Raw genomic sequence first — 14307 nt, 5'->3', positions numbered from 1 at the left:
CATAAGGAAAGACAAATATTTTCATCTCTTTCTAAAATAAACCAATCAAACAGTTGTTTGTTTCATTTGTTGCTATAGGATATTGATATTCAGTATCTGGAAGTAATTCCAAACACAACGGAAGACTTAATTTTTTATCTTTGTTCCTTAGCATTATTTTTAATACTCAAAAGCTACTACGTTTTTGCAGCTTTTGAATAGCAGAAACAACTCAAAAGCTGTTTTAGTTTTTGAGTTCAAAAGCTCTACAGCTTTAAACTCAAAGCTTACATCCATACATCATTTTATCTCATATATAGTTTTATGCATCATATGAAACTATGATATATCCTCCTGTGTCCTAGTTATGGATCTTATTTTTTATATGATTTAGTACATTTTATTTTAAAGAGGGAAAGAAACACCAGTCACAAATTACCATATCAATCATCTGACCGTACAATATTGGCATGAAAAGAAAATGCAAAGCAGAAGCTATACAGAATATCTGTTATCAACTGATGGACAGAACGGGGTTGCCTTGTCTGATGCTGCCCTAAAGGATATGCAATGAGTCCCACAGAAGAAATGACCAGCATAGCAGCATTTTCCTCAACAATATAAAATGCCTTTTATCTTTACATTGTCATCACCTTAAAAGATTACAAGAAAGTCTGACCAACTAACAGTTGGGAGTAATGAATCCAACACAGACAACTGAACATAAAGCTTTCAGCTACGGGTGTCACAACCCATTGAAGCATAAAACTTGCTCTGGAAAACACTACAGAATCTGATTAAAGGGTTGAATGTGTCCTCTGAAGATGATTTTCTTGTTTTCCCCTGACTAATAACATCCTTCTCATGCACTCACACAAAGACATACAAACCAGATTTGAGAGCACAGTCCTAAGGGGCTTCTCTCACGCCATAAGGTGCTTTGTCACGACTTGTGGCTGCTGGGTTTCTCTCTCTGACTTTCTGAGCCACATCTAATTCAATATGTGCTTAATATCCTTTCTCAATGTGCCACTTCTGCTCTGCCAAGGGCTCAGAGCAGGCCCCCACAGGCTATTAGGAAAACCTATCCATTTATTGTGCAAGATACGCATTTGGCAAAACAACCACCCTCCAGAGAAACTTGTCAGAGGGGTTATATTTCCATGTGACAACCACTTGCCTGCTTGATCTTTCCTTTGGCTAGAATTCTTGTGTCATAACGTCAGTGAAAGCTGTCCTTGCGAGTCCCACATGCAGTCAATTTTCAGTTTGAGTAACTGATCTTTGTTTACTGTAAAAGCATAGTTACACTTAATTCAAGGACAATTCTTATTTCATGCATACATCATTTTTTGGACTCATTCATTAACAAACCGAAGTCATGAGACAACGTAAATGTGGAGATTGTGGTCTGGCTAATGGCTTAAAAAAAAATCCAAGCACCGATGCAGAACACTGGTCCAGGACAAGAGGTGCTGACAAGCATGTTAGATGACTGTAAAGGTTGGTTTTGAAATTTACACTGGTTGTAATTTTCGCTTGAGAAAAAAGTAAATACGGAATGAATTAAATGGCAAATGTGAAAAAGATAAATGTTTTGACTAACCCCAAGTACTGTGAAAATTTATAACAAAGATTTTCCACTTTAGAGCTGGGATACAGCACCTCACCAAAGTACTTTTTCAAACTTTGTCACATTACAACCACAAACTGTTTTGTATTTTGTAGAGATGTTATGCAACAGATACAAAAAGTAGTGTGAACTTGTGATTTGGAAGGAATATAATGCTTTGCATTGCAGCATACAAGATACTAGTAGTGCAGCATCCATTGACATTCAGAACATGTTGATACTAAGCCTTCTAATAATGTAAAACAGAAATAAGAAAAAAATGAAGATGATATGTTGGCAAAATCAAGAAAATAGCATGTTGTAGCATTTACCACAACAGAACAAGTGATCTGCACTGGCTCTTGGCCAAATATAGATGAGAATTTGCCATGGACCTATAAATACAGCTGAGCTAGGGTCTCTTTTTTCAATGTGGGGTCGGGTGATGTCTTGGCTGTGCAAATTAACCATGCGTTTCTTTCAGTCTTTCATCTTATTAGCCAAAACCAATGACAAGAGCTTGTGAACAGACAATGGAGCCTAGTATGTTAATCAGCTGGGAGTTTCCCTCACACAAAGAAACAGTTCAGATAAACAAGCTTCATTTAAACACAAATCCTACCATTTTAAAACCTTCTAAGCTGCAATTTAAACATGAGTGCTTTCTTCATGACTTCGACTAGTATACTTCCCGGAAAAACAACAATTACAACTTTCTTGGAAAATGATGTTTTTATCTCTTGCCTTCAGGTCACAGCATGAAGCTGCACATTTGACTCTAGAGAGTGAATCCCATGTTTATATCCTCTAGAAAATAGAAGTACAAACGATACTTAAGTTTAACACTTTAATATGAACTAAAGTAGTTTTTCAACATCTGTGGAAAAGGGGGTTTCCTGATATGTAGGTATTGTTGAAACACAAAGAAAGCAGAGTCATCTTTACACAAAGTAAAATACAAATAGTCCAACAATGTTTTTTTTCTCCATTTTGGCTTTTTTCTCCATTTCCTGGTTTTACTGTGGCGCGTCACAAATGGCATCATGAAGACTGCAGGAGAAAGACGAAACTAAACATGTGGAGACATTTAAATTAGAATTAGGTTATGAAGCAATATCTCAAGCTTTGAAGATCTCACAGGGTACTGTTCAATCCATCATCTGAAAATGAAAAGAGTTTAGGACATCTGCAAAACCTACCAAGACATGACCGTCCTCCTAAGCCGACAGGCTTATTATCCAGAGAGGCAGCCAAGAGGCTAATGGTAAATCTGGAGAAGCTGGAGAGATGCACAGCTTAGGTGGGATAATTTGTTGATGAGTCAGCACAGGAACTATATCTGGTTGCAATACAATGGAGCTCCGGATACTTGCTGTTCAGTATTTGTGGATTTTTCTGTGGAGCACAACTCCAAAAATCCACAGAAATTCACAGATTTTTGAATAGAGGATATCTGAAATATTTGAAAAAGAATGCAGCCTGGGAACCTGAAATACTTTGGTGCAATGCTACTCGACATGCTATTGGCTGGCTTTTGAAAAACAGCCAATCCAGGAATGGTATGCATTTCCCTTTGTGCTTACAGGCTGGATCCCCAAAAGTAGAAATAAGGCAAACTGTAGACATTATCAATGTATACTAAATAGGCAGTTAAAAGTGTTTGAGGTCTCAAATATTTATGGATTTTAGCTGCTCCTGTGCAGATGTGGTCCATTACACCTGGAAATACCAGGGGTGCACTGCATTGCAGTATGAAAACTTATTCAAAACACTTTATTATTTCAATGATACCAACATCAATAACAATAATCTGCATACCCAACACTGAAATATTTAAAATAGTACAGCTGCTATATGCCAAATTATTCTTGATGTTGCCAACACCCAAAGTTTGTACCTGTGATATGGGCTACAGTCAAGTGAACAATTTCTACTGAATCCAGTTTCTGCTTGAAAACAAAATCTTGATTAGTTTTCTATGTAAATTTAGGCATTAAGGAGTTAGTCTTCAATGCAACCATCCACGTGTTCGACTCCCGGCCTAAGGCATTTGGTAAATGCTTCTCCTTGAATCTCTACCAATTTTCTTGTCAGATTGCTGTAAATGAAGGCCAATAGCAACATCAAACTTTATTATACTTCTTATGGCTGGTAGAGTCACATGCTATGCATTATTTTTGTTGGTGAATCGCATAAAATCCTAGTAAATACACTGAAATGTGTGGCTTTTAGGTGAAAAACTGTGAAAAACTTCAAGGGGTGGAAATACTTTAGCAAGGCACTGTAGGCTCGAAGTGTTTGATGGCATAATTAACATAGTTACAATATTTTTGACTTGTAGAAGTATCATATGTAATTGTTTAGCAATTAAGAAGAAACCCATCTGGCTTCAAAGTCATTAAGGCCTTTGCTTTAGATCCCCTACTTGGGCAGGTGTTGCACTAAGGCTCTAAAACATTCCTCTCCATGTGTTTTTTGTTTGCTCAAATAAATCTGTTCTCTTCCAGAAATAAGCTCTGGAGCAAGACCTTAAATAATGATGAAATATATCATTTTTCATTGAGAGAGGGTCCAGGCTGTAAATTCTTACCCATATCTCAAAGGATCAGAGATGTTTAGCTAAACATTAACCAGCGCTAAAACAAGCACAAACCTGACAGCTCTGGTTGGATCACAAAGAACTGAGAAGTACTTAGTTTCCCTCTGTTGAGGCCCGGCTATTGGACCATGAGGCCTCATGCATCTGTATGATTTACGAACCAGAATGTCAGAGGAGGGGGCAGACCTCAGTCGAAGCTAATGGATTTGGGTTTGTTGTGCTGCAGCCAGAGCTTTACTATGAACGATTTATGATGTTCGACAACAATCATTCAGGTGGATTGACTACATCTTGATACAGACATGCCACCAATGAGGCCAAAACAGGAAATTTCACATGAAAACCTTCCATCCCTTGTTAGAATCCCCAACGGTGAAGTATGAAAATATTCTGCTCATGTTCCAGCTAAAAATTTACAATGGGTAATTTTGTTTTGCTACTTTAATGCAGTGGTAATTTATTGGGGTAAAGTGAGATGGTGAAATAAACCTCACATTTCAAGATAAAAAATGAAAGAGCTTCAGGAAGGTAAAATCATTATGGGAGCAGATTTGTGAGATGCAGATTCACAAGGGAGACACAAAAACTGAGCAAACTGCTTCCTTTTGGAACAGAAACCTTGATCATCATACAAGCACCTGGATGCAAAGAGAAGTAAAAAAAAAAAAGAAAGACGATAGGTGACTCACTTTTATCCTGTTCAGGAGGCTCCATGATGTCACTGTCTGTGTCACTGGGAACATGCCAGGGCTGTCTGATGGCCTGAAGCTGCTGGTAAAACTCATCCTGAAATAGACAAAGGACATAACATTGGAGAATTGATGCAAGACAGAAATATGGATGCTAGGAGAGAGACTGTTATTAGTATCTCAGTTTGTCAGGCCACACGTTAAAGGCCATAATTAAGGTCAGACAAATTTATGGCTTAAGTAGCCATTAAAATGTAAACGTAAGGCCTAAAACTTAGTTTCAGAAACAGCTGAGGTCAAGTATAAAATGTAAAGACAAGCTAATGTGAAGACTGCAATGCTACCGTGATGTAAAAAAATATAAAAAAGTATATATGCCCTTTTCTTCTGTTTTCTGAGCGAATACAAAAGGGTAGAGTTAATCAATAAGAAACAGACTGCGCAAAAATTTCATTCAAGGAGGAACCCCAATGTGAAAAGCACAAGTTAGTCTACAGAACATTAAAAACTATAAGAAAAAACCCAAATAATCAGTTTTTGAAACCAACAGCAGTTTAGGAAAATAAAAACAGCCGAGCACGGTGGTGGTTTGACGGTCTGAAGCTGCTTTGTGTATTCAGAATCTGAAGGACTTAATTAAGGAAACTACAAAATCTTCTGTCTGTGCTGCTGCTGTCAACACAAAACCTAAACTGTAATGTTTCTATGACACCTCAAGTCACAGTACACTTTTCTCACGTTTTTATAAGTACAATACAAGCATGCACTTTTGTATCAGGTAAGCCTTGCTAGTACTCAATTGATTCCCTTTTCTGGTTCAGAATTGTTGTAATTCTCTGTGGTATATTCTAACAAGATATCAGTATCAGTAGCACCTGAGCATAGAAACCAGGTCTTATGATATGAGGCATCATCCTGGTGGAAATAACCATCCAAAGATGAGTGTGTTGTGGTTTTAAAGAGACAAAATTATACCATAAGCAGCCAAAACAATGGTGGATGACAGGATGGATTAATGTGGTGATGTTTATACTGGCAAATTCTGACGCTACTATTTGAATGTTGCAGCTGCAAACGACACCAATCGGACCAAGCAGGGTATTTACAATCTTTTAAGCTCATTCTCTGCAGGTGTGGCTTTAATCGGTTCTGCCACACTAAGCCCCGGTCAGATTTGTCTCCATTTGCAGAGCTTGTGTCAACTTTTGAATCAATGACATTTATTTGCAGCCCTGCAAGCTGCACATCTCTTAGTAGAATGGGTTTACTATAAAGAAGCGAGAAAATGTGCAGCTCTTGAGGAATTATGCCTAAAAGTATCTATTCAGATTCTAAATAATGTTCATGCAACAAAGAGCCTTCTTCCAAATAGTAAATGACATGGGCATCTCTAAATAGAAACTAAAAAAAAAGTGTAATGAAAAATGTGTTCATTGCATTTAAAAAAAAACAAACAAACCCTGACATATCAAAATATACATTTTTAAATATCCACCCATTATTTATACCCACTTTTTCTGGGGGGGGATAGTATCTATCTTCAGCGATCATTAGGCGAGTGGCAGCACAGGTCACCACTTCATCATAGGGCAACACAGAGACACACAGGACAAACAACCACACGCGCATAAACGTGCACACGCAAACCTAAGGGAAATTTAGAAAAGCCAATTATCTAAAAGTAAGGTTTTTGGATAATTGTATTAAACCGGAGTAACAAATTATTCCAGATGTTTGTTTTTAAAAAAATTGTCAAATTCATTTATTTAAGGGGAAAAAAATGCTTTGCACTAATAATAACTTAAAGAAGAAAATCTGACCGCTTTTCATTCCTACTGTATAGGGTTTCAGCCTCTTCTCAGTTTCTAACCAGGCCTTCGTTTAAAGGATTTAGTCTTACAAGTGAACAGGTGGCCCCAATAAAAACAGACTGGGCACCCTGGAATAATGTTTTGGATAATGTCACTAAGTGTCAACTGGCGTAACTGTCAAACTGCATACAAAGGGACTGTAAAACCCCTGCCCGTCATTAGGAAAGCCTTCAAGAAAGAGCTCGTATTTAACAGGGCTCCTGTTAAGTAGATCATGAAAGGAAAATAAGAAAGAAATCCCTCTGAAAACACCTCTTTAATGCCAGGCTCATTTTTCCACAATGAAATGACATCCTACTGTACAGACCTCCACGGCTCTACATGAAACCCCACACGAAGAGTGTGCACGTTTTTGCCTTGTGCACGAACTCAGTCATAATCCGTCTCTGTTAATTCTCCCGAGCTTCTCACTCTTGGTGTTCCATAGCTTTGAAGTAGAAAATATTTTTAAGCCATGACCAATAGCTGCATCCTGTGTATTAAACAGCATGTGTAAAATTTATCTTTTTTTTTTTTACACAGATGTATACAAACCGATGTTCAATTTAAACACTGATTTTATTTGCTGTCTAGAGAAGATGTGCTTTCCTTCAGTATCTATGGTCCACACATGGATCTACTCATAACAGACAGACACAAGGATTGCTAAAGAGGCAGAAGTAAACAGCTAGACCGCCTCTGTCTAAAGGTTAAGAAAATATACAAAAACTAAGTGCAAAAATAACAATTTGTGGTCCTTTTGTTTGTGGACATTTTGTTTGCCTAGCCTATACTTTCTGGAGTCTTGTGATGATTATTTCCAGGAAATTCTTGTGGAAACCCAGGGATTATCCTGTCTGTCAAACAAGAATTTACATTTATAATGTTTTGTGCAAGTGTTTAATTTTTTTCCTTTTTTTTCTCTACATTTTGTCACGTTACAAACAGAAAATTCAATAGATTTTACTGGGATTACCTTTTTTTTTTTTTTTTTAAAAGAAACAAACGTCTAAAAAACATTGCTGTGCATTTGTGTTTAGCCCTCTTTTACTCTCACAACCCCTTTAAGAAAATCTACTTCAACTAATTTCTACACCACTGAATTTAATTTGCAAACTAAATTCAGATGTTGTAATGAACTGCATGAACCATGAAGACAGCAGAAAAAAGCTTAAGGACTGAAGGTGTGGAGAAGCTTTAAGTCAGAATTAGGATATAAATCAATGTCTCAAGCTTTCAATATCTCACAGAACGCTGTTGAATCCATTGTTTAAAAAATAGAAGTAAGGGACAACTGTACAACACCTCAAACAAATAACCCCTTCAGTGAAACAAGGAGCTGGCAACATTAGCATGTGGGGATACTTTCCTTCAACAGACACAAAAAGCTGCTTAAGTTCATAAGAAGATGGATAGAGGTAAATACAGGTCAGTTCTGGAAGAAACTTTAAGGTTTCCCACAAAATATTGGGGCAGAGGTTCAACTTCCAGTAGGACAATGTGCCTGACACACAGCCAAGGCTATATGTTAAGAGATGTTCTCTATCTGAACTTCCTGAGTTTGAGATGTTTGTAAAGAAGAAAAGGCAAAACCTGTTTCTAGATGGGCAAAGTCATGAAAATGTAAGTCAAGAAAAAGTTACTTCTACAAAGTACTGACTGAACACAAATGCATACCACCCTTTAAAGACACCTGTGAAAAAAACATACCGGTAAGTTTTTCTTACATTTCACAATTATGCATTACTTTGAGATTGTCTATAGTATAAAACCACAGCAGTGGTTATTCAAGTAAAGACATGATGTATAGGCAGTGGGATTCCTTTGGCATTTGTTTCCAGTATATAAACGATTAACTTGTCTTTTCAATGTTTATAAAAGAGTGGACAACATACAGCTTAACACAATTTCTTGGACATTTGTAGTAAAAGATATGGATAAACATTGATATCAGTGTGCTTAAAGTCAAAATGTTCATCTGCTGCTGTCTTACCTCAGACAGATACGCCCGAAGGCTGGCACCAAGGCTGTCTGTGGTACTTAATCCCGGAGGGGTGAGCAGTGGTCGAGGAAGTGGCGGCTGACTTGTAGGTGTCACAGGTCGGCTCCTTGACCTCCGGAATGTTACTTCTTTATGAGTGCCAGGGTTAAAGGAGGAGCGCGTCAATAGGCTGTTCGGGGTCAGGGGTCTGCTGGGTGTTCTGGGGGTTTGAGTTCTGCTACTGGGGTTGCTGGGGGTCCTGCCCATTGACATGGATAGGGAGGTGGGCTTGGGGCTTAGCAAGGGGAGGCCAATACCACAGGACTTGCCTGAGAGGCCACCGGCTGGAGACTGAGGCCTGGAGATGAGGCTGGTGAGAGGAAGAGTGTCTGGTAGTGTTCGGTGCCGTAGTGGGGTGTGGAGTAGACTTCCATGTGGATTGTTGGTGCTCCGACTGGTCATCTTTCCTACTTCTGCCAGTTTGGCCAGGTCTTTCTCAACCTCTGAAAAATAAAAGGAGTCTCAATTTCAAGGTTCTTTTTTAAACATAAAGTAAAGATGTTATATTACAAATAGTGATCAAAAGAAAATATATGAAAAAAAAATCTACAAGATGACAGAAAAAAATAACTAAATGTTTTATGTTGAAGATTTAAAAAAAAAAAACATACCAAAGAACATAATATTTTAACGTCTTAATTATGGTGTGTATAAGCACCACAAACCTGACCTTTAACGTCATTTAACTGCATTTTTCTAAACGCCCCCAAATACCTTTGACCAACCTTTTGATTAGATATAATCCCTTTTCCACACACAGCGTACTGAAACCTCAAAATGCCAATGTTTCTATGTTCATCATCCTGTAGAGCTTGATCTGAGTGTCAATATGTCAGAGAGCAACTAAATTCATTAGAGTCATTAGAGTTTCAGATACATTTTTAAAATAATCCATTATTAATTTAAGAATATTTAATAATAAATATAAAAAAAATATGAAATCATTCAATAAAATGGTTGTAGGTCTGAAACCTTAAATGTGGAAACAGATGATTGATTACTTGGATTCTTGAAACTCTCTGAAGTGCAAAGAATGCAGGAAAAAAAAAATCCCCTTTTTTGATTGACTTTCAACTCAGCTTGGCAATACGCTTCCTAAAAGTCTGACTGGTTGGCTGATGAGGATCCTAATGATTGGACTCCGAGATGCCAGCGCCCCAAGGCACTTGAGCTCTGAGACTCAGATGAATAGAATTAGATGGAGGTTTGCCTGAGTGAGAACCAGGACTGATTTACTGCATATTTATTTGTTTGTTTTTCTCATCTATGTGGATTTTGTTACAATTAATGTTTTTCTTTTATTAGCCACTTAGCTGTTCAGGAATAACATTCAAGCAAGACTTTTTTCCCTAATTGCATTACTAATTTCTCACTTCAATGAAGAAAAATTGAAAATCGGTTTTCTAGTTTGTGTTTCTTTCACTTCTAATAGGCGGTTCTTAGAGACTAAGTAAAAAGATTAACTTAATACCTGATGATTGTGAGATCTCAGTGGTTTATTTGTGTAGTTTTTTTTATTTGAAGTGGAACAATGTTAATGATTACAAATTTATCTTAAGAAATACACAAAACCTCCTTCCTTCTACTAATGTGAATTCATGAATTTGCTTAAAAGATTTAATCATTTAAAACAGATTTCTAATGAATAACAGATTTATTCAAATCATTGAATTTAAAGTAGATATCAATGCTATATGATGCAACATCTTGACTTATTTTATCCACCCATTCATGACCAGCTGGATTAATACATATAATTTATCCCATGTTGAACTTTAATAAAGATTATTCTTATCGCTTTTTCTGTTTTCAAATCTTTCTTCCAAAAATTTTACTGACATTTGGACTCAGTTTGCAGATCTTCGTAACGGTGCCTGTAATACTCTGTACAAATCCCTGATCAAATTATCTTCCAAGATTCCATCATAACGTCAGTCCTGCTTTTGATCATAACTCAGAAGGGAAAAAAATAAATAAAAAAACCGCAGGTCTACGTCCCACTGGACAGATGATTCACAAATTTTACTGAGCATTGAAGAGGGCGAGACTTGCTTACTTTCATCCTTCTTCTGGTTTATGGATGACAATATTTCTAGACCTCGTCAACTGTGGTAAATTCAGGTTCCCCGTAATAAAAAAAACAAACAAAAAAAAAACCTCCCAAGTTGAGCTGCAGTGAGCACAGAATGCAAGAAGTTTTTCTACCCTTTCATGACAACAACTAATTTGTTTGCCTCTCTGCTAGTTTTAGAAACAATTTTTGTTTGTGAAAGACCAGATTCTGCCAACTTGTGGGATCAACATCTGGCTCATATTCCCTCCTTATTTGTTATGATTCTGATACAAATGTTGGCAATCTTGTCTTCAACAAAACTGTCTGGGAGTTATCATGTGCAAGGAATAATTTCACAAGTGAGTCATCAGGAGTGAGTCCTAAACTGTGTATGTGTGGCGTCGAGTAAATAACAAAAGGAAGCATGACAAGTATTCCATAAACCTCGACTTCCTTGTTTTTGAGTGAATGGTGCTTTTGCTCCCATGCAAACAACATTTTCCACAAGCTAATATGAACCACATGTTGCTGCTCACTGACAAATGTCCATTTAGTATGCAAAGTAGAAGATGTCTGCAGTGCTACCCATCATTAAACTTAGGGGGGGAAAACTTTGTTTACAGATGTTTTCCACACAGTTTTTAGAGTTAATCTACATTTTTATTTGACAATACGTTTACATTTTTAACTTTAGATGGGCTTTCGGTGTAAGGTAGGCCTTATGGAGATACGATTGAGTTTAATCTTATGAACTTTTCTCGTTTGTCTTTCATATTTGGAATGCGACTATGACCTAGAGATAATATAATAATTGAAGGAGTTTTTTGCTGCCATTAATTATGTCATTTTTCATCTAATTTCCCATAGAACATACTGTAGTGCTAACTTAGAGCTTTGATGTTTAGCTATGACTATTTCTTTCCCACAGTCTGCCATGAACTGAAAATGTGAATTTTCCTTGTTTTTCACTTTTATTGAATGTACCTTTGATCCGATGATTTTACGTTTAGTCATCTCAGCTCCTGGGGAGCATAATTTACTTTGTTATTTCTGCAATTAACTTTATAAACTTTCTTTGTTTTTCTTTTCCAGATAAAGTATTCCTGGCTCGGTTGTTTTGTGTTTACTGTATTTTGTTTTCTGGACAGAGACAATGACAAAGCAATTGCTGCTATTATCTTTATGGACTTTGTTGAAGTTGTTTTTCCATATATTGTACTCAAGTGGTCTTGAACCACTGAACAAGTGGTTCAGTGTTTAGGATGTGTCTGTATGTATCCAAGACAGCCACTGACAGAGTAATTTCTGCTATTAACTCTATATAGTTTTTACATTTTTTTACCACTGCTTCTATTTTTTTTATTTTTTTGTTCAAATGGAAAGGTTTAGTTCCACTGTCATCACCTCCATTCTCAGTAAATGGGACATCTGATCAACTTAATTCAACTAAAGTATTGTAATTGGACTGAATCCATATAACTGGATCTGAAACTGACGGTATGATTGGATCTTACAGACATAAATAAAAACATGCATTGAAATAACGTTTTTGTGATCTAGTACTATAAAAACGTACTGAACTGAAAGATTAAAAGAAAAACAAAAGTAAACTTTTACAATGTAGCTTATAGGCCCAATAATCTGCATGTATACTGCATGACATCAAGCCTGTGTTTGTGTAACTTAAACTGTATTAAAAATAAGGTAACAAATAACCCTTTTTATTTGGTCAAATTATTTTTAGGATGTTTAAATTTGTGGTAGTTTAGATCATACCATGACATCAGCTTTTGGTTGCATTTAATTTAAGCTTCAAAACAGCACTCTAATTAGCTGACACGCCTGCACAGCTACTGACCGTAAGACCAAACCTAAATCCAGGGAGACACCCTGGTGTCACATTGAAATAAATATTACAGGGTTCAAATAAAAACAGTTTCTGTATGAATTTCTAGTTTGAGTTGCTAACCGCCTACACTGTGTTAATAAATTCTCATGTGATTATTATATTCAACCGTAAACAGGATATGTTCGTTAGCTGCCTGTTCCCGTAAAGCCGATGTGTTGTACTGAATATTTACAATTCTAATGATAACACCACATGTTTTTGTTTCGTAAATCTTCCTCCCTTCCATAAACGGTTACAAGAGTCATGATCTTTCTGTAAACCAGCTCTACAAACTTCCTAACATTAAAAGAGCAGTCTAATAAAAGCAGCATATTTTTAAGTTTCTCTGCTGCTGATATGGTAAACATAGTTCTACTTTTACAGCAACTGATGCGAAATGACAGCTTCTGGTGATCAAAGATGTGGGAAAATACACACATCAAAATACAGCTGGTATTAAGCTTGCATCGTTGTGATCTGAATTTCAGAATAAGGAGACAGAGAAAGAAAGCAAAGTGGAAAATAAGACAGAGAAGGAGACAAGAAGAAATACAAACAGACCGAATCTATTAAAGCCTTTGATCAAGAAGCAGATGCACGTGCTGAGAGTACATGGCCACAGCACGCTATAAAACCATTCAGAAATCATGCAAGGATTATTGGGTCCCTCCTCTGAAAATAAACAAGAGCACTAACGACATACTTGCCTCCAGGCCTACAACTATGCAGAATGAAGCCTGCTGGATAAATTAAAACACCACCTACGGAATTTAGTAGAAACAGACAAAGTATACTTTCCCAACGTTGCAATGTTTACGATGAAAAGATAATTCAACTTCGGTACAATTAGAGAACTTCCAGACGCATCCATTAAACCATGAGATTATATGAGAAACTTTGTTATTCAGTTACCCTCTATATAATTTTTCTCACAATAAATTGGCAAATTTCCTAAGTCAACAATTGTTTAAAAATGCAATAAGGAAAAAAGAAATTAGACATTTGAATGATGTATAGTACCTTAAAAAGTAATTAATACCACTTGAATAAGAGAAACAAAAGGCTCAAAAGGTTTTTTTCCACAGCATTGCAGAGCAATCAGACAGATTCTGTAAAAAAAAAAAAAAAAAAAACCACTGCATGTCTAACAAACTTTCTGATGAGATTTAAAAGAAAAACAAAACAAACAAAAAAACAGATTTCTAGTAATGTTCTACAAATATGTATTTAAACTTTACCTAAAACATTCTAGCAAATTCTGAGTAAAACTAAAATGGTATCTTGTTATTTCATGTTTCATAATACTTCAAAAGATATCCAAATTAATCTGGTTCTATGTGAAAAAAGTTATTTGACGACTGTAAAATCCACATGCCTGCAATAAAGGTAAAACAGGTTTAAAAAACACATATATTCTCATAATGTGCTGCAATAAAACAAAGGCATAAATCAGTCTAGCACTTTTTAAACAAACAGTGATACAGTGACTCTGAACCGGAAAATCTGATGTTATTTCTTCTGAACAGTAATTTGCTTGCATTTAACAAAAAGACATTTTCTCTCTCAGTCATGAGACAGATGGTATAGTCAAGTTGA

The 14307-nt window shown here is 36.4% G+C and overlaps 1 protein-coding gene across 1 annotated transcript in view; it reads right to left on the bottom strand.

The window, feature by feature from the left end:
• Positions 1 to 14307, bottom strand: part of c21h8orf34 (chromosome 21 C8orf34 homolog) — an 87290-nt gene that overhangs the window by 4080 nt on the left and 68903 nt on the right. Inside the window, exons 12-13 of the mRNA XM_023326729.1 lie at positions 8723 to 9213; positions 4880 to 4976 (exon numbers count right to left, since the gene is read on the bottom strand). Of these exons, the coding sequence (XP_023182497.1) occupies positions 4880 to 4976; positions 8723 to 9213 (588 nt within the window). The remainder of the gene's footprint in view (positions 1 to 4879; positions 4977 to 8722; positions 9214 to 14307) is intronic.

The sequence above is a fragment of the Xiphophorus maculatus genome, chromosome 21 (genome assembly GCF_002775205.1).
Source record: "Xiphophorus maculatus strain JP 163 A chromosome 21, X_maculatus-5.0-male, whole genome shotgun sequence".
NCBI classification, from domain to species: domain Eukaryota; kingdom Metazoa; phylum Chordata; class Actinopteri; order Cyprinodontiformes; family Poeciliidae; genus Xiphophorus; species Xiphophorus maculatus.
The sequence above is the reverse complement of the archived record's forward strand: the minus strand, read 5'-3'. Positions and strand labels throughout refer to the sequence as shown.